General features: G+C 35.8%; 1 protein-coding gene and 1 pseudogene across 1 annotated transcript; both read right to left on the reverse strand.

The window, feature by feature from the left end:
- Positions 1–4,531: 4,531 nt before the first annotated feature.
- On the reverse strand, positions 4,532–9,789 carry LOC109047181 (mimecan-like). The gene is made up of 6 exons (XM_042749534.1): positions 9,488–9,789; positions 6,936–6,999; positions 6,570–6,734; positions 5,687–5,889; positions 5,385–5,477; positions 4,532–5,274 (listed from the first exon to the last, which is right to left on the reverse strand). Exons 1-6 carry the CDS (start codon positions 9,647–9,649, stop codon positions 5,104–5,106), a joined length of 858 nt encoding a protein of 285 aa, XP_042605468.1. The 5' UTR covers positions 9,650–9,789; the 3' UTR covers positions 4,532–5,103.
- Positions 9,790–12,331: 2,542 nt separating this feature from the next.
- LOC109047433 lies at positions 12,332–15,313 on the reverse strand (annotated as a pseudogene).
- Between the last annotated feature and the right edge of the window lie 4,424 nt (positions 15,314–19,737).

A 19,737-nucleotide genomic window follows, 5' to 3' on the forward strand; every position in this document is an offset into this window, starting at 1 on the left:
CCCAGTACTTACATAGTAACTAGATGTGTACATACTATGCAGCCACAGTGTAAGTACACATTGGTACATAGTATCCACAGCTCTAATGTTTGTGTAACTACACATTGGTAATAACCCACTGAATGGTATTTGTAAATACAAATGTGTAACAGGACTTTGGTAACAACACTTTTTGGTAATGAAAGTACAAATGTGCTACAGGAACAACAGCACTTTTTAAGGAAAGTATTACCCTTTATATAAGATTTATCATGTAATTACTCTGATGTTACACAGCAGCGCCTAGTAAGTTAGGATTTATATATAAATTGTGGTTGGTGTTACACTTGTGTTAATGTTACACTTTATATTAAGTGGAACCCATCTGTAAGTACACTGGTATTACAGTGGTGCACCCCAACTGGATCAAATGGTTCCAATCACTCCACCCCCTGGATCAAATGGTTCCAATCACTCATACATACTGTTACAAAATTTAGTTATATAAAAGTGTTGTTACCAATGTCCCGTTCCACATTTGTACTTACATAAACCATCCTGAGGGTTGTTACATGTGTGTAGTTACAGGACTGTTACAGCTGTAGATAGTGTGTACCAATGTGTACTTACACTGCTGTTACATACTACCTACACATTTAGTTACTATGTAAGTACACAGGTATTAGGGACACTTAATATAAAGTGGGACCCTCCTGTAAACAAAACTTGGTTCTCGCAAGACTAGCATGTTCCCACGGAGCTTATGCTACGCCTGCGTTCTACATCATCTGCTGGAACGCCACGTTCTCGTGAACACACGTATGACAGTTAGCGCAAGCTAGAGATTATGGTTTATAAAGTTTTAAATATGGATATTTTTCTTACACAAACATACTGATTCACTTCAGAAGGCCTTTATTAACCCCTCGGAACAATGTGGAGTATTTTTTTTATAATGGATGGATGCACTTTATTGGACTTCTATTAGATTATTTAATATCAATAGCAATTCAAGACATTAAAAAGCTTGGAAGCCAGGACATTTTTTAATATATCTCTGATTGTATTCATCTGAAAGAAGAAAGCCATGTAGATCTAGGATGGCTGGAAGGTGAGTAAATCATGGGGCAATTTTCATTTTTAGATAAGCTATCCCATTAATTCATCTTTTTTTTCTTCTAGATATTCAAACCAACAACCCTCTGGTTACCACTGTAGATATCTCAATTTATTTAATATCACTTTAAATGTGAATGCATTAGACTTATATGATTGAATTACTAATGAATTTGTTTAAATTTCAGAGTTTTGTTTTCTGAAGACATAATTTAAGATCTCATACAGTTCTAGTTAGTTGCAGGATTTTTTGGCTGAGATGACAAATTACAGTTTGAAGTAATGCTGCTGTTTTGGCGGCAATTTGTTTGGGTCTGTTTCTAAATTGCAGCCAGCCTCCTGGTCGCTGAATGTACATCTGGATCATATTGTCTGGTCTGAGAGTCTGTCCTGGCAAGAAAGAGTCGGAAAAATACTGGAGATAATGATTCTCGCATAAGTCTGAGTTGTCTCTGCGTCTCAGGAAGACGCATTTTATAATCATTATGGTTCATGTAAACTTAAGAAGAATTTTATGAGCACTCTTGTGGTCAGGTACATAAGTGGATTCAGGCATGTCTGGGGAGAAAGTTTTAAAGTGCTGAAACTTTTGAGTTTTTGTGCTATCATTACTGTGTGCTCTAGCCATGTTTACAACTTTTGTTCTGTTGTTGATGATTTGATTTTTGACAAGTGTGAAGTTTGAAACGAAGCACAACCACACAGGTAGACATAATAAATGTGTTTTTTGGAACTTAAATGTCTAATATTAGTACACGCCACAGGTTCTTGGCAGCCTAACCAGGCAAATGAGAAAAACTGAAGGGACAAATTTAGTGAAACTATACAAAGGAGCCAAACATTGATTTGGCATTAATTGGTCTGTAGAGCGATCTTGGCATTCAGTATGTTTAGTCTATCGAACTTAATAGGTTAGCATTCTAGGAAAGCGTGGTTTAAAATGACTTTTTCAGATTCAAGGTCCCCAATCAACAAATCTGAAATGCATACGATGGAAATTGCCCACATTACAAAATGAGATCCGTCGGCGAGGGTGATTTGTCTGTGGTTTCTTTTAAACAGCGTTAGACGTCAGTCAAACCAGATGGTTGATTAATGTTTGTAAACTTTCAGCTCACCCAAATCCAAAGAATTCAAGGCGTACGTTAATTGTCTGGTGTTTAGATATTCTCAGGGAGCCTTTTCTCCAGCTCTTGCCATTAAGCTGCTGTCTTTTACTCTTGGAGTGGATCCATTTAGTTTTGAGAGACTTACCATTTTTCCATCACTCGTTACAACACTGGCTTTTCACAGACAAGACTCGAGAGTCATGGAAAATTGTGTCCTGTGCCACAGTTTCTGTACCCAAAAAAAACACAATGAAAAACTCACAATGTCTCGTAACGTCAGCCTGTGAAGGGGATTAAACGCAAATACACAGTTTATCCTTTCTATATTGTATGCCGTTTTTTAAATTTAGGAGGGAATTTCCCTGTCATGTTTTTCATCAAATAATAAAATATGACAGTCTCTAATTAGAATGTATCATTAACCAAAGTGAGCAAAACAGTGATGGGTTTTCTGGGGTATTAATGTACCTACTGTTTTCAAACCATACAGCACTTTCATGTAACCAGCAATAGTAGCTGGGAATAAGGTCCTCAACCAACTATGCCAAACTTCTTTCTGTAACCAGCAATAGTAGATAAGGTCCTCAACCAACTATGGGGACAATTGGCGTAGCAATTGATCATGAAAGTAATTGTGACTTTTATCAAACTCCAGTGGCTGCTACACACAAACTAGCCAAAATGGGGATTCTGGGGACTTTAATTTCTCTGATTGGTTGTGGCGCCATTTGTCCAGTTGTTTGCGGCGTAGTATTCAGACGTTTGTTGTTGTTTGTAAAGTTTGTATTCAATTAAAGCAAATCAATTAATACCAATTCCACTTTTTCTTTCCTATAACTATAAATAAAAAAAAGTAAAATAAAAATAAAAAGTCAAATTCCCCTTAAAATTAAAATCGAGATTTTTTATTTTGTTTATTTGTCTGTGTGGTGTTTTTAACATGCTTTTAGACAAACCCTGTGCCAATCCATTAATCAACACCATTGCTGAGTATTTTCTCTTTGGGAAAATACAGTTTCTCAAAGGCTGTCCCATAAACGTGGTTTGAAACAGCCCCAATCATGTCAAGGGATAGATTATAACCAACATGCAGATCAACCAGTAAGTTTATATTTCTTGTGTTTTATCAGTACAGTGTGTTTAATTTGATATTTGCACAATTATTTAGCCAGTCTTGTTGTGATAATGTAGCAGTGATGTGTTTGTATTTGTACAAACGTGGCCTTTACCCCCCGCTGTGTCATGGTAAAAATTAGCATAGAGATCACATGCAAAATAAACCAATATTAACAGCACAAACCCAAAAATAAAATAGAGCAAAAAACCCATGAAGCCATGGTTTAACATGAATTTAGAATCGCTAACTTGAATAATAACCGTACAGTGTAAAAGTAACCCGGAGTCAGACCCACCTGTCCCATACTGGTAAATTAGAATCACAAACTTGGCTGTATTCGAGTCTTCAAGGCATTTTGAGGACACAACATTGTCAATTAGTAACTTTAACAGATTTGGCAGTTTCCACTGTAGTTGTCCACTAGTAAAAACATAGTTTTATCAGTCATTGTCCGTGGATCAGGAGGCCCTGGCTGGTGTAACTGAGTGGAGGCGGGGCTAATTTGCGTAGTCATAAATCCACGTAGAGTAAATGTGGCAAGGGTGTAGAGTTGCATTTTTAAAGAAAAAAACATGTAAATATGTCATTTTGATTATTAAAGATGAGTTTTAAGGGAGACATTTTTGGAATACAGGGGGACCTTAATACTATAGTAAGTTATAAAAAGAATATGATTATTTAGACCAATGTCTAACCAAAACAAAGACACCTGATTTCTTAGATTTATATATAAATATATATATATATTTCAAAGATTCTACCTGGAATAACAAAGTTCTCCATTTTGATTTATCATCTCGTGAGGTTTTTATTCATAGTTCCCCATTATATGCACATATTATAAGACTTTCATAAGTATGAGAAAGATTTCTCAAAACCACACACTGAAAAAAAACCACAACACTATATCACAGAAAAATTTTGAAAAAAGAATCCTCTACTAATCATTAAGAAAAACATTCCATTATTTGCTTGGACCATTGTGCTGTAATGGCTGCCAATTTGGCCAGTTAAATGGAACAATATTACCCCACTTTTTCCAGAACTTTCTGCATGCACAATCTTTGGGTTTGATTGGTTTGCAATTTGCAGACAGTTGTTTTGGTCTTTAACTGCTGTCTGACATAGTTGTTATAAAAGATAAAAGCAAACCAGTCACAAGGTTTTAGAAAAAAAAGTGTATTTGAACAACTAAAGTGAACATTACATGTTGATTTCATACAATGTTTTACTGTACAGTCTATTCATGTTTAATTCACACATAGGTAGTAATTACAAATGTAGCATATAAATAATATTCAAAATATTAAAGTAAAAGTCAGCTGGAAAAGAACAGTGACTCTGAACTTGGAATGAGTTCCTCGCCCTCTATTTCACTTAGCAGGCATCTTAATTTCAGCCAAAGTAAGACATTTTAACAGTACTAGAAAGTGTCAGAAATTCACAGAGTTCTGAGGAATACTAGAAGCTTGACTGCAGCTTTTCATGATCTCACATTTTACTAAGCAGTAGCCTCCAGTGGTTATTTACAATGGATATAAAGTTATTCTTTCAAAGGCTTGTGGTTTAGGTTCATCTACAAAGTCAATATCAAAAGAAATCTAAGTGTTTGGGCAGCTGTTACATAATTAGATATATAATACAGATTCTCATGGTATTAACTTTTTGTACACTCGTCTGTGCTCAGGCACCAAGAGATTGAATGACTTTTGCTTCTTCGTTTTAGCCATCATCATTGGCCATCCAAAGACTTCTCACTGCGGAGTACCTTAGATTTGGTTTTCATTGGTATCGCCCAATTGGCAGAGACTGCAGGCATATGAAACTGGTGGGGTACTGGCCAAGGATGACAGGATTTCCATCTATACGGATCTCGTTCATGTTGGGGCGGATGTAGTATGTGTCGTTACTTTTGCAGAAGGTGTCCGCGGTCAAGCTTGAAATGTTATTGTTCTGAAAACACAGCAGTAGAGAGGTTTAGAGTTCTTTCAAGACATTGTGGATTGCGTAATAATTTTTGTACGATATTTGTGCAGTGTTAGCAAGCAAAACAACTTTGTAACCTGAAGGTGAAGTGTGCGGACAGTCTCTGGAATGAGAGGAACGGCCTCCAGTTCGTTATGAGCAAGATACAGATGTGCCAGTTTGGTTAATTTCTGGAAGCGAAGAAGATCAGAATTTAAAGAGCAAAAGGGTTGTGACAAATAAGGCTGTTTTTGTCTTGCTTAATTCAATTCGGAAAGATATTCTTTCTCGAAATTAAGGTCTTTAAAAAGTCACTTCAGAATGCATAAACCCAAAAACAAAAGGTTGTGGGTTGGCTAGTAGTGTTTTCAAACAGGTAGTGTAATTTGTGGCTCTTTACCTTGAAAGCATTTGACTTGATTCCTCTGGTCCTCAGTTTGTTGTGATTAGCATTGAAGGAGACTAATTTGGCCGGTAGCATTGGTAACTTGACCAGCTGGTTTTCAGCTAGCGAGAGCTCCTCTAGCATGGTAAGCTTAGCAAACGCACCATCTTCAATCTCAGAAATGACGTTTCCAGTGAAGTCGATTCTCTTCAGAGTCACTACATTAGATGAATGGAAATGGACAGAAGAGCATTAAATTCATAATGTGAAGGTAAAGCAACGTATGTTAAACACCTGGACAGTTTGGCTCATAAATCACACAATTTTTATGTGTGTGTGTTTTATTAGCAAAAGTGTGCATATCCTATATATATTCATCAAATTCTCAAATACATTTTGGCAGTAGAGGACTACACTTCTGTTTGTTAGTTATGGTGGTTTTCTGTTCATTTTGGTTTATAAGGCAATAAATATTACAGTGTTTTGAAAGCCTTTGATGCACGAGGCCGTTGAAAGCGCTTACTTCTCCCTCTAGCTAACATGGTTGTACCCATGATGCACTGCTGCAAACAGTGTAGTTTACCACATGTGCATGTTTTTGTCAACACGCATATTGTGAAGGATGTTGTGGTTCAGAATTGTGATCAATGTCTGTATGCAACGGAAGAACTCGCAGTCTCATGCGACCACATTGTGGTTTGTATGTCATGTCCCTTAACATTTGGAAATCTTTTGGGTGCAATGGATTCTGGGCTGTTTCTGAAAAGAAGCAGCTGTTTGCCTCCTGCTCTCCTTTGGGGTAATCCCTTATCCTGTCCACAAGAATTGTATTTGTTCCCCCAACAGAAAAGGGCGGTCAACGAGAATGCCAGAGCAAGTCAAGTCAGGAAGAACTCACCGACATCTCCGAAATCTTTGGCTGTTATCTTTTTTATCTTGTTGTACCGAGCGTAGAGGTAGTTTGTCTCCTTTGGCAGAGTAGGCACTGATGTCATATCTGGGTCGACCTCCTCGCAGTAGACGGATCCAGTTAGACACACACACAGTAGACAAGTTGGAAGGTCTGGAACATGTACAAGATTTTATTCAAAATGGGCAATTAATGAAACTAGGTGGATAGGCAAACACACATTGGTTCTTTTCTTTACCGCTTCCCACTCACTCAGTGAACAAATAAAGGCTCTTGTGAGCAACATGTGGTTTTTAAAAAGAGCCCATCACTCATTAATTTCCGACAGTTGACCAGGCGACAGTTGTTCGTTACCTGAAGGGTCTCCTCCAGGTGGCAATGGGGTAGAGTCATCGACACTGCCGGCAGAAAGAAGTTGCTTTCATCTCACCCTCCCCTCAAAATAAAATGGCTTCATTAGTTGGTACATTTGGTTTTTTGACAAGAATGCCACATACGGGTTGAACATCTTGTTTAAAAAAAGCTTCCTAGCCTTTGCATTCATTTCAAAGAAAAAGTTTGCTCAAAGATAAATATTCTGCTGTAATGTTGTTTTAAACATATGGAAGCCCATTTCCTCCACTGAATAAAAAAAGAAAGAAAAGGGTAATTGTGGCTTTTTATCTTACAGTTCTGCCTTTTTTCTTGCAGATGCAAATGTATGTCTTGGAATTCTGAATCTTTTTATCAGAATTGCAAGGTTTTACAATTCCGAGAAAAAAAGTCGGAATTGTGAGATATAAACTCGCAATTATCATGCAAAAATGAGAAAAAAAAGAGAAGAAAATATAACTCTCATAACCGGATTAAATATCTAAAAATTATTATGACACAAAAATCCAAAAAAATATCTCATAAATCTTATATCTCAAAATTCTGAGAAAAAGTCTGACTTGCAAGAAAAAAGTCAGAATTGTGAGAAATAAAGTTGCAATTACCTTGTTGAATTTTTTTAAAATAATTTATTCAGTATGCAAACCTGAATATGGAAGTCTGTTTCCGCCACAAAATAAAAGAGGTAATTCTAACTTTTTTCTCGCAGTGGCATGGTTATATCTTACAATTCTGACTTTTTTCCTTACAATTCTGATGACTTTTCTCAAAATTATGAGATATAAAGTCCAAATAGACCAAATAGAAAAAAGACTATTTTCTTAAAAAAATTGAGTTTATATCTCACAAGCATAGCGAGATATAAAAACTCAAAATTTTGAGAAAAAATTAGACTTTAGAACTCGTAAAAATAAAAGTCACGAAAAGTCCGAATTGTGAGACAGAAAGACACAATTACCTTTTTTATTTTTATTCAGTAGCGGAAACAAGCTTCCATACCTGTATGACTTTCTTCTGTAGAAATTTTCATGGATGGAGAAAGTATTGTGTATTCAGATACAATGAAGGATAACTGAAATCGTAAAGTTTAAAATAAAAGATAAAAAAAAGTGACTAGTGAGCTTTTTTTAAGTCTATTGAAGCCATTTTGAAAGCTTTACATGAAAAGAGACATTTATCTTATTCACTGACAACATTCCCCTCCAGTGAACTGTTTACCATTGCATCTAGATCATTGAGTAACGTTCAAAAACATGGCTGTTTTTTCAAGTGCCAAAGACAGACAATATTTTTTTTCTGAATAATGACTTGAATTTGTATCTTTTCATCAATGGAAAGCTCTTGTATTGCATCAGAAGACGTGAAATAAAGCACATGAGTTGTAAGGGAAATATTTATGACACTTTTTAGGCATAATTGCATTCTTTTTAAAGATTGGAAGCTTTAATCCCTTTTTCATTATCGATGCATGGAAAACATCTTTTGTGTTTCATGGACGAAAGAAAGTCATAACATAAGGGTTTGTAATAACATGATGACAATGATGAAAATGATGACAGCTTATTTTTGGAGTAAACTACTCTTTACATCCTGTTCATGAATAACTGTTATCTCTTTTGGCATGTTGGGACGAGCATCTGTGTGTCTTCAGGCGTCTGTTAAATCACCCTGACAGTGTCAGACGTGAGTTAGCGTGAAGCTGTGGGTGGGAGAATTTGAGCCTGAGGGAACTCCTCCAGAACAGATTGCTGACTAATCAGAGAGCTTCCACACAGTGCCGGGCAGCTGTTAACTTTTGTTTATTTGAACGAAACGGTATGGTTTCAAAACCGTCAGTGTACGGAAATAATCTGCTTTTAGGGTGGAAATGTAACTTATGTAGACCTGTAAAGGTGGGGTATAATTTAGTTAAGATAAAGCAAAAACATTTGAAACTTAACAGATTACTGGAAATGTGAATATACATGTAGTTTTGAATTAGTTACATTGTACAGTATTAATTGAAAAGAAATATATATATATATATATAAAATCAGTTACAATGCCGTAAATAACCTTAGTACTAAATATTTAGTGACATGTTTGTTAATTGGTTAGTTTTTATAGTATATATTATATGTTTTTGGTATATATATATATATATATACACACACAGTACACACACACAAACAGGTTATATTTACTCTTTATATATATATATATATATATATATTATATATATATATATATATATATATATATATATATATATAGTATTGTATTATATTGTGATTTTTAATTTTAATCGATATCATTTTTGGTAAATATTAATTTGACATATTGCATTAGATTTAATGTGTCATATGGTTTAGTTGAATGTTGAAATGGGAACAAGTTCAATTAAGCTAAATACAACTGAAATCAAATTAACACAAAATTAAAAAAAAAAACATATATAATTTGGACAAGCAGTAGACAAAAACAAACCCATTTTTTAAATAATCTGTTCTGTCAGCCCCTGTGTAAAATAACAATTAATCATGGAATAAAAATACAAAAATTACCTTATTCCTCTGTGCCCTTACATCGATTTCCTCAGTAAGTGCTACATCCTGCAGTCTGTGATGCCTGTGAGAGTGATAGTGTGCACCAGATGCTGAGAGCACACATGATGCAAATATGACTGCTGATATGAGCATTAGCAGCCTCGTCCCCATTGTATCTAAAGACTCTGGGATGTGTTCTGCCACGTTAAAGAGCAGAAGCGCAGTGCAGGCAGTGGTTGGCTATTTTCTTGGTGCCTGTGAGTAAAATGTGATCTGTCAAATCAGGATTTTAAGCCCCACCACAGGCTGCCAGAGGAGATCCTTAAGTGGGAGTTTATGGAACAGACCTTAACCCTTCGCATTCCCATCTGAGCTGATCAGACCACTGTGTCGCCTGCAGGGTTTGGCCATGTTTGTGGTCCACTGGAAAAAAAAAAACAGTTCATAAAACAGAGCAGAAGGCAATGAAAAGGATTAGTTTTGCTTTGTAGCACAGACTTTTATGTTTGCTGATCTCTTGGAATGTTAAGGCATGTTTGGCTCTTCTTTCATTCTGTGCTTTTCTAATAAATCTTATAAAGGTTCTCAGAAAAGCAACAAGACAGTGGGAGGACAGTGGTAACACAGAAATGTGACAGGACATTAGGATAGATCAGGTCCAGATTCTTTGATTATAGTTGTCCATCTTTCAATAGCCTTGCTATATTGTTCATTTTAATTTTGGCTTCATGTTGGATCCAGCTTTGATATCATTTTACAGTACATGCACTAGAAAAAATGAATAGCTGGATTAGTTTAGCAGGAATCTGCAACAAGATAATGGGTGGACAGTGGAAATTGGAAAAGATTGTGGGACATTAGAAACAAAATTCATTGAAACCAAATACAATGCATTACAAAATCAAACTATCCCAACTGTGATTTAACATTTTCAGTTTGTTTGTGTAATTTACAAGTTTGCCTAGATACATTTCATTGAAACCAAATACAATGCATTACAAAAGTACAGCACACCTCCACAAAAAAAAAAACAAAAAAAAAAAAAAAAAAAAAGAAAAAGAAAAACATGTTTAATAGGAAACATGTGAGTGATTTACTTTCCTTTTTGCATCTTAAGACAAGGCGAAAGACACCTCGGCCCCTCTCGAAATAAACTTGTAAGAGATGGAAATAGAGTATGAACAACATTACAGGTGTGTTAACAATTATGCCAACCTGTAAAAAGCTACTGTACTAGGAAAAGGGCCAGACACTGCTACGGCCAGATGTTTTTACACTGCCGATCCTCTGTGGTTAATTTCTCTGTCAAAGGTGGTTTCTTTACCACATGAATTGATTTGGAGGATTCCAAATATTCAAACATAACTCCTCTACACTAAAAAAAGGTGTAAAAAATACTTATTTTCATAATTAATTAGTTTAACCACTAGTCAGTCACAGAAGTCTGTATAATTAGATAACAACAAAAAAAATAGATTTACAAATAAAAATAATAAAAATAAAAAATATTTATTATTTTTATATTTACACTTTTGTATTCATTGTTTTAATGTTCAAGGGATAGTTAAAAACTGAAAAATCTTTCATTAATTATTTATCCTCATGTTGTTCCAAACCAGTAAAACCTTCATTCAGCTTCAGAAGATATTTTTGATAAAATCCGAGAGCTTTCTGACCCTGCATAGACTGTGACACAACTACCATGTTCAAGTCCCAGAAAGGTAGTAAAGACATCGTTAAAATTATCCATTTGACATCAGTGGTTCAACCGTTATTTTATGAAGCTACGAGAATAATTTCTGTGCACGATGAAAACAAAAATAATGACTTTATTCAACAGTACCACAATGCATCTGGGTTCTATGCATAATGGATAATTTTAACGATATCCTTACTACCTTTCTAAGACTTGAACGTGGTAGTTGTGTCACAGTCTCTGTAGGGTCAGAAAGCTCTCGGATTTCATCAGAAATATCTTAATTTGTGTTCCGAAGATGAACGAAGGTCTTACACCATGTCCTAACCACACGTGTCGAAACACGCGATAATAGGTATTATTTTCACGTTAATCACAGTTCAATTTCTATTTTAGAAACGGTTTATATTTCTGCAACATCACGGCTGGAGCAACAACAGGACATTGATAATCTCAGGTACTGATTATGTGCTTTATTCAATGTTAAAAGTGTCTAATATGAGTTTGAATATAATATTGCATCACATTTATAGCCATAATGAAAGTAACAACATCGTTTACCTCAGATTTTGAAAAAAATTCAAGCAAAAATCTAAATCCAAAACAAAAAACTAAAATCAAACACACAACATTAACCCATAATAAATAAATTATAATACAAACAAAAATTACGTTTATTTATGAATTATAATATAAATAAACATATCCACTTTGTTGCGAGTGTTATCCATTTTGTTACCATCTTCCAGATAGAGCCCAGTATTTGATCAGAGGCTCTGATATTTGATACATTTTGTCACATCGCGTTGTCGTATTATGTCTGGTGTGGACAGCCAAATTGTTTGTCGCTGGAATCTTGTCACATCGTGTGTAGTTAGGAGGACACAGCGTTACAGGTTTGGAATGAGGTGATGGTGATTGTTTTGTGAACTATCCCTTTAAGTCTACCAATAAATGCCTCCATTTGGCAAGTCTTTAAATTATAGTGCCCAAAAATGAAATTACAGGTCTTTCAACAGGATGTTTATTTCATTCAATTAAAATTCATTGCTATATTGTTTATTTTTCTTTTTACTTTTTGATCCATACACATACCCATTCCAGCTTCAGTAGCATTTTACAGTAATTTCACCATAAAAAAAGAGTTATTTATTACATTTGCAGGAATTCACATGCATTGCAATGCAGTGTATTAGTGTAGATAAATGCTTTATATTGTATTTATGGAGAGAAAAGTGACACTGTGCAAAACAAAGCAATCTTTAAATCAGAACTTTCCATATGTAGCAATTCAGTTTTGCCCACATTTTATGCTGATTGAGATGCATAGATGCATAACCACGCAAGCAGAAAATCAAATAGAATGTTCAAGCAGCAATGAACTGAATGTTTACTAATACATGTATTTTCAATAATATTTCAATATTATGAATCCTCTTTTATTCTTTGAATAAGGAATAGTTTGGTGTGTAACTAGGGCGCATCTCAGAAATCGATCTAATCTATCAAGTCGATTGTTGCCTTTGGCCGTTTGGGTTTTACATATTTTTTGGTTTCAGAGTCCTCTTCATTGTCCTTCCTTTGGTTTCCGTAAAATATCCGCCTTGGGAAACATCTGTAAGCGTAGTAGTCCACTGGTCCTCTCAGCTTATTGTTGTCGAGACGTATATAGGTCAGCATGTTAGGGTTGCCAAGATCCAGTGATGGACACATCAGAGAGATATTCAGATCTGCAAAGAGACATATCTCGTTATTTAAGGTGAATTAAGGATGTGGTGGTTAACATTTCTTGAGGGCTCCTCATGTTTTATTCTACAGCATTTGTGCCTTTAAGTTTAGTCCTACCTTTATAGTCATTGTGGTTTAGATAAAGATGTTCCAAGGTCCTGGAAACAAAAAACGGTTTGGAGAGCTGGTTATGGCCCAAATGGAGCTCCATCAGTTTGGAAAGGTTAAAGGCACTGTATGCAACGGATTTGAGTTTATTGTGCGGCATGCGAAGAGACAAAAGATTAGGAGTCTTCTTAAAGTAGCCCTCCGGTATGGAGGCGATTGAGTTGTTTTCCAGCGATATCTGCTGGATCGATTCTGGAAGGTCTGCTGGCATGGACTTGAGCTTATTGTTGCACATGTTGATTTGCATGAGGCTCTTCATGCCAGATAGGATCTTTCCTTTAATACCTGCATCTGCTAGTCTGTTGCTGAACAGATCCAGCACTGTAAGTTTCGTAAGCTCGCGTGTGGCGTCAGCTGGTATCTTTGAAATTTTATTAAAGCTCGGATGAAGACTCTTAAGGGTTTTTGGCAGAGGAGAAGGAATGTCTTCCAGATTATTATGCTCAAGGTGTAACTGAATGAGTTCTTTATCCACCCTATCTTTATATACCTAAGATGATTGGATCTTGTTGTAGCTGAGGTTGATTTCCCTCAGGGATGTGGCATTGATGAAAGGCTTTGAAGTTATCTCTTCTATGTTGTTAAGCTGGATGTACAAGTGGTGGATGTGTCTAGGGACGTTGGGAATCGCCTTGAGGTTTCGGTTGTTGCAATACATGGCAATGGGGTAGGAAGAGGGGCAGAATCACTCACTGGCACATTCGTACGAATAAACTAGTAGGGCATCGTAATCAGGTTGTTGAGGTACAGAAAGTTGAGGAACTTCAGGTGAAGAGTCATCTGTGTCAAAATCCAAATAGTCAACTTCATATTCATGAAGATGTGTGTTGGTGTCATGGTTTAGTTGGTGTTTCCCTTTAACCTGCTTACAATAGAAACAAAAACGAATTGCATTTTGATAATTAGAACAAGGTTATTAGAAATGCTAATGCTAAACTTTGTTATGCATTTAGATAACATTGATTTAACTGACTGAAATAATCAATATAATAGTAATATCTTCAATAATGCATTACAATACTCTTTAACGTGGACTGAGTTTCACCAAAAAACAGAAATCGAAATGTGAATAGAAAGTGATTGCAGCTGAAATAATCCAAAATGAGATTTCAAGACGCACGTTTTTGCTCTGCTTAAGCGGTTTGGTACTCTCACAGAAGACTAAACACCTCTAATTGCACATACTTTGGGAAATATGAAATTTTTCTGTAAATGTTGATATTTGTTTAGCGTTGTAATGTCTGGGATCAATTATCTCAGCAGGGGTTTTATTGAAGATGAAACCTCAGTGGTTGACTTAGCTAGAATTAATAGGTATTTATGTTATTTTTTTTAGTTCTAAACAAAAACAACCATTTTGGAGAGGTGGACACACCCTTGCAATATGAAAGAACTCTGTCTTCTTGGGTTATTATTTTTATTTGATGTAATATTCTCCTACGCTTAAAAAATGCAGTTTGGTCATAGTAATAATATGAGCTGGCAAAGCAGCTAGAAAAGTGATCCAGCGAGTTCAAATTTTGAAATCTAATTTAACTACTGTAACTGCTCAGTATGACAGAGTTTCTCTCTGTAGCCATTTTCATGTCTTCTGCAGAACTTTGATTGCTGTGCTGGCTATGATTTTAACGTTTCTCCATTAAATAACGTGAAGTTCGTTTTCATTAATCAATCAAAGTAATCACTTTCATAGCTGAAAACGACATCTGGAGGAGTGTTTACATTTTAATTGGCCTTTTGAATGTGATAAAAAAAAATCATTTTTTAAATTCTGAAATGAACTGTTTCTTATACTGAGTTTTAGGTATAAAAAGATTTTAAATGAATTGAATTTAGCATGTAGGTTGCTAAAATTTAAGAGGAATACGAACATTTATAGTCTTTATTTATAGTCATGCTTAAAGCAATTCATTTTGCAGTCATGAATTTGAATGATATGAAATCTCACACATCAGTATAAAAGTAATCCCCTGATTTCATTAGTGTACGATCTTTAAAATCATGATGTCATACCTGTGGGGTCGTTATTCTCTCAGTGGGAGGCCGAGTAAAATTGCGAAACCCAGCAGCAGGGGACCCCTTCGGTTTGAAAGATGTTGCCTAAAGCGGGGAAATGTTTTTCTCCTGGGACGAGCGTGAACGATTACTCTGTGGTTTCCCCCGCAGCAGCATCAGGCGTTTGGGGAGAGATCGAGATCTGCCTCTTTTACCGTGGAAATGATTCTGGAAGCGTTTGGTTGCATGTGTTCGGTGACCTAAAGCCTCGTGGTCTCATCTGATTCTTCTTTTTCCCCTTTTGTTGCGTTGAGGTGAGGTTAAAGTTTCCAGTCATAGTTCTGGAAGGAATGGCCTAGTATCCAGTCCAGTGGACAGTGAAAATTTAACCAGCAAAATTAAGGCCAGACTCATTACAGGTGTTACACTATTGCAGCTGATGTTAAAGTGTAACGTTTACTCTCTATATAATAAATATTATACAATATACGGTATGTATATAGTAAATTAAAACCAGAACTAGCTAGTGTTCCTCAAAAATTATTTATTAAGTGAGAAGGAAGACGGCAGTCGGCAAAACTGGCCTGAAAGGCATTGGCGATAATTAAGTGGGTTCAATCTAATTGGTTTAGACATTTCTAGCTCACTTTATGGAGGCCTTCTGCAACATGACTACTTTTTCCAGTGCTTGTACTGTATCGGAGTTTAACCACAGACGGTCTCTCAGGACCCGTCTACAGAGTGGCGATTTTTTGTTTTTCAGAGTTGGCTAGACAGACCCCTCAGCACTCATTCTGTCAGCTGGAAGATTTGTTTTTGCTGCTGCCCACATGGCAGACGCTGAGAAGTCTCTGCAGCATGAACGCTGCTGCGGGTCCACAAAAAAAAAGAACCGTCAGGATTGCGATCCCAAGAGGTTCTTTTGGGCCATTTTTGTGAGGAAGGGGGTGAAAACTGAGTGAAATAAAAGCTTTATTGTGTTGGCAAGCCGTATTTTTCAGTCTCTGATAAACTTCAGCCTGGCTTATTGGTTGTAAATATGTGAGTTTATAATAACATCAAGGCTTGGGAAAGATGAGCAATTGCGTGCAATCTACACAAGCATGGGCAACGCTCTTTAGCAATATGCAAATATTAGAATGGCTATTGCTTCTGGGAAAAATGCAAATGCACATATGCATTGCATTTTTATTGTAACACTTGTGCTTTCTTGACTAGGAATTGCAAATATATGTTTGCAATCACATTTGAGTTTTTACTGCATTGCTTCAATGCCTGTTAATCTTAATGATGGGTGTTTGTTAATACTATAGTTGATTCTAATTAGTTGTATCTAAACTTAGCTAATATAGTTGAAGCATTGAAGAAAGAGTCTTAGGGTGCTTTCACATTAGCGCTTTTGGTGCACACGCGTAAACCGTACCCGAGTCCACTTAAAAAGGGTGGTCTGGGGTACGGTTCAAATGAACTCCAATACGGTTCGCTGCTGATGTGAACGCAATCGTACCAAATCGCAGAAGTGAGCCGCTATTAATGATGTGTTATTTGATAAAAATATGTGTTTGTGTTTGAAAAGCGTGACTAATGCGCTGCTATGTGAGCTGTATATCTCATTTCTGTTAACCTTCAGCATTCTTTAGAGCATTTGCAGTACATTTGTAAGACAGATGTAAGTGCCGTTATGTACTGAGGATTTGGAAACAAAACAAACGGTTCAAAAACATAAATATATAAAAAAAGAAGTGAGCACCTATGCATTTTTCTGCCTTACTCCTCGTTACTAAGCATCGGATTAAACAGCTGCTGGTTTGATGACGCAAACGAACTGCGGTTTGGACCCAAATAAAATAATATGTACACAGTCCAGCGGGGGCAGGGGGAGTGGGGAGCAATCGGACTCGGGTTCGGATCAGGCAGGCGAACCAAGTGTGAAAGCGCCCTTAACTTAATGACTTGACATTATATAAGTTCGATGTGGTGAATATGGGATATTTTTCCAGCTTAAATGAGTGTCTCAATCCTGATAGACGCAAAAAGTAGTCTTGGTGTAAACACCATTTGTTATAGTGCAAGTACCATGAGTTATATTTTATGAATCATTTGAAACTTTAAAAAACCCTGAATCCACAAATGTGTGACTGAACAAAACTGAAGTGTTTTATAGATATTAAATGGAAAATGTTCCGGAGGAGGTAAGTCATCTGGTGGCCCTCTTGAAGTGGGCTGATAAAAACAAGCTGGGTGGTTGTTTTCTGTCTTAGTTCAAAGGTATTTACTCTGAAGGGAAATTGACTGGGAGGGAAAGCATGAGGTGTGTTTAAGAAAGATCTAAACTAGACCTAGATTCAGTTCTTCATAGTTCAGACTTCACACAAGTTGACTTCACGTTTGCAAGAGTTCATCCTCACGTACTGTTTGAGACCCCAAGACCAATAACTAGCTCCAAATAAATGAAAAACTAAAAAACATAAGTTTGATTAATCTGATGGATCAAACTATAATAATGTCTGATAACATCACATATGTAATAATGACTGATTGATCACAGAAGTGGAAACTGTGCAGAATTGTTCACAACTGAGGGTTTACGCTAATTGTGATGTATTGGGGTAGCTTTAAAGCGTTTCAAATCTGTGTGTCCGAATCCCTCAGGTGTTTTCTGGGGCTCAGAGATCTAAATGATCCAAACCTGTTGTGAGTTTTTTGGAGACGCCGGTATGCAAGACGTGGCAGCAGTAGATCAGGCCAACCTGAAGATTTGTTCCATATGTTTCCTGAGCAGAGCCTCTCTCTCTAGCCTCCACCCCTCTATGTTGTTTTTTCCCCCACTTCTTAACCCGTTCAGACCCAAATCAAATTCCAGGGATACAAAACAACAAGAAAAAATGTTATTAAATAATATAAATTATGTAATATTACCCCACTATTTACACTACTATTTATTACTCCACTTGTCTGTTTGTGCGTTTGTACCTTTGTTGTTATACCAGTAGGTGGCAGCAAGTAACTGTCTTTATGAGTGAATCATTAAGTATGCTTACATGTACAGTTACAGTTGTAGGGCCTTATGATTTCCGCAGTGCAGAAAACGCAGAGCAAATCAGGGAATCCAGTCATAAAAACAGAATTTACTGTATAATGGGGAATGTCACTGACTATGCCAAATTTTGGCTGGAGACATGAAAAGTAGGTCAGTACACTTAAATCAAAACTCAATATGGACTAGTGTCTGAATATTAAGCTGCAGATATACTATTTAAATATAAATCCTGCATTTTCTGTGTCTTTGTGTGAATGAATACTGCAAATTGAAGAAAATTTTCATTTACTACACACATACTGAAGTGCCCATGATGCTCGCTGTGTTTTCAGCCTGACAGTACATGAACACATGAACATAATCTCTAGAACTGCTCTGAGAGTCTCTTCTTGAGCATTTTACCATTTCTTTTGAGAAAAAGTATCATCATATCATATACAAACAAAAACTTACAGATCTTCACAGCAAACTTTCAAAATAAAAGTTTTGTTGAACTTGAAGAAATTGTGACAGAAATATATTACTTAATATAATGATACTACTACTGCTACTAATAATAAAGTTATTATTAAAAATAGTTTTATAAGGAATATTTACTAGAAAAATAGAAATACGCAACTGTGTATTTTCTTTAAAAAAGAAAGAAATCAAATAATAATACATTCTTTTTTATAAAATCAATTATTTAGAGATGCATTTGGTTATTAAAATTTAATGAAACCATTATAATTGAATCTAGAAAATTAATAGAAAACAGAATTTGGTTAAAAAATTTAAACGTAAAAGAGTTTTATGATTTCAATTTATTAGACATGCTTTCTGATTGATTCACTTTAACTGAACTATTAAAATAGAAAAAATGGAATCCAGAAAAATGAAAACAGAAAAAATAAATTTTGAAAAAAAAAAAAAATTTTTGAAAAAAATGAAATTTGGGGAATAAAATAACACAGGGCCCTACAGTTGAGCCACAGCAGATTTTTATGTAGTTGAGCTATAGTCTCAATGCGAAATTAAATAATTAATAAGGAGTGATTGTATACTTTGCTTGTGTTGCATTCGCTGTGCATGTTCTTTGTTTTTAGTGTGAGTGCACCATGCAATTTGTAGTATGATTATGAAAATTGAGCTACAATTACATTATCCAGGACTGGTTCGATTTCTGTAGGATTAAAGAGTTGACAGGTTGCCATGCTTTATTCAGTTGTATACCTTTGTATACCTGTATAGTTATATAACATAATGATGTAACTTGATTTCAACAAGACATCACTATTGCCTGCCTACATTAAGCCCAATATCCTTCCATGGAGTCATTATTTTCCTGGCTTTATTGAATTATCCAGTTGCTGCAGTGTTTTTCCCCCAGTCCTTACACAAGTCTCCATCTGCTGGTATTTTGTCTTATTGCTGGACAGATGTACCACATTCTGAGGCCAACCAGATGTACGGTTTTATTTGTTCTTTATTCTAATAAAAAAACAACAACATAATAATAAAAAAAAAACAAAACACCACCGCCTAATAAAAAAATCACTCACTCGCCGCAAGTACAGTTTTGCAAATGTCAGGGACGCTGTTGTGTAAACTGTAACGGTGGTCCATACAGATCAGTTTTTCAGAATTTCTGAG

The sequence above is a fragment of the Cyprinus carpio genome, chromosome B22 (assembly GCF_018340385.1).
Source record: "Cyprinus carpio isolate SPL01 chromosome B22, ASM1834038v1, whole genome shotgun sequence".
Classification (NCBI taxonomy): domain Eukaryota; kingdom Metazoa; phylum Chordata; class Actinopteri; order Cypriniformes; family Cyprinidae; genus Cyprinus; species Cyprinus carpio.

Excerpts from the sequence above, each read along its gene's own strand:
- LOC109047181 (XM_042749534.1), bottom strand. The coding sequence starts at position 9,649 with ATGGGGACGAGGCTGCTAATGCTCATATCAGCAGTCATATTTGCATCA. Across the intron at positions 5,890-6,569 it reads CAAAGATTTCGGAGATGTCG|TGACTCTGAAGAGAATCGAC; the intron begins GTGAGTTCTTCC and ends CATCTAATGTAG. Across the intron at positions 5,478-5,686 it reads TCAAGTCAAATGCTTTCAAG|AAATTAACCAAACTGGCACA; the intron begins GTAAAGAGCCAC and ends CTTCGCTTCCAG.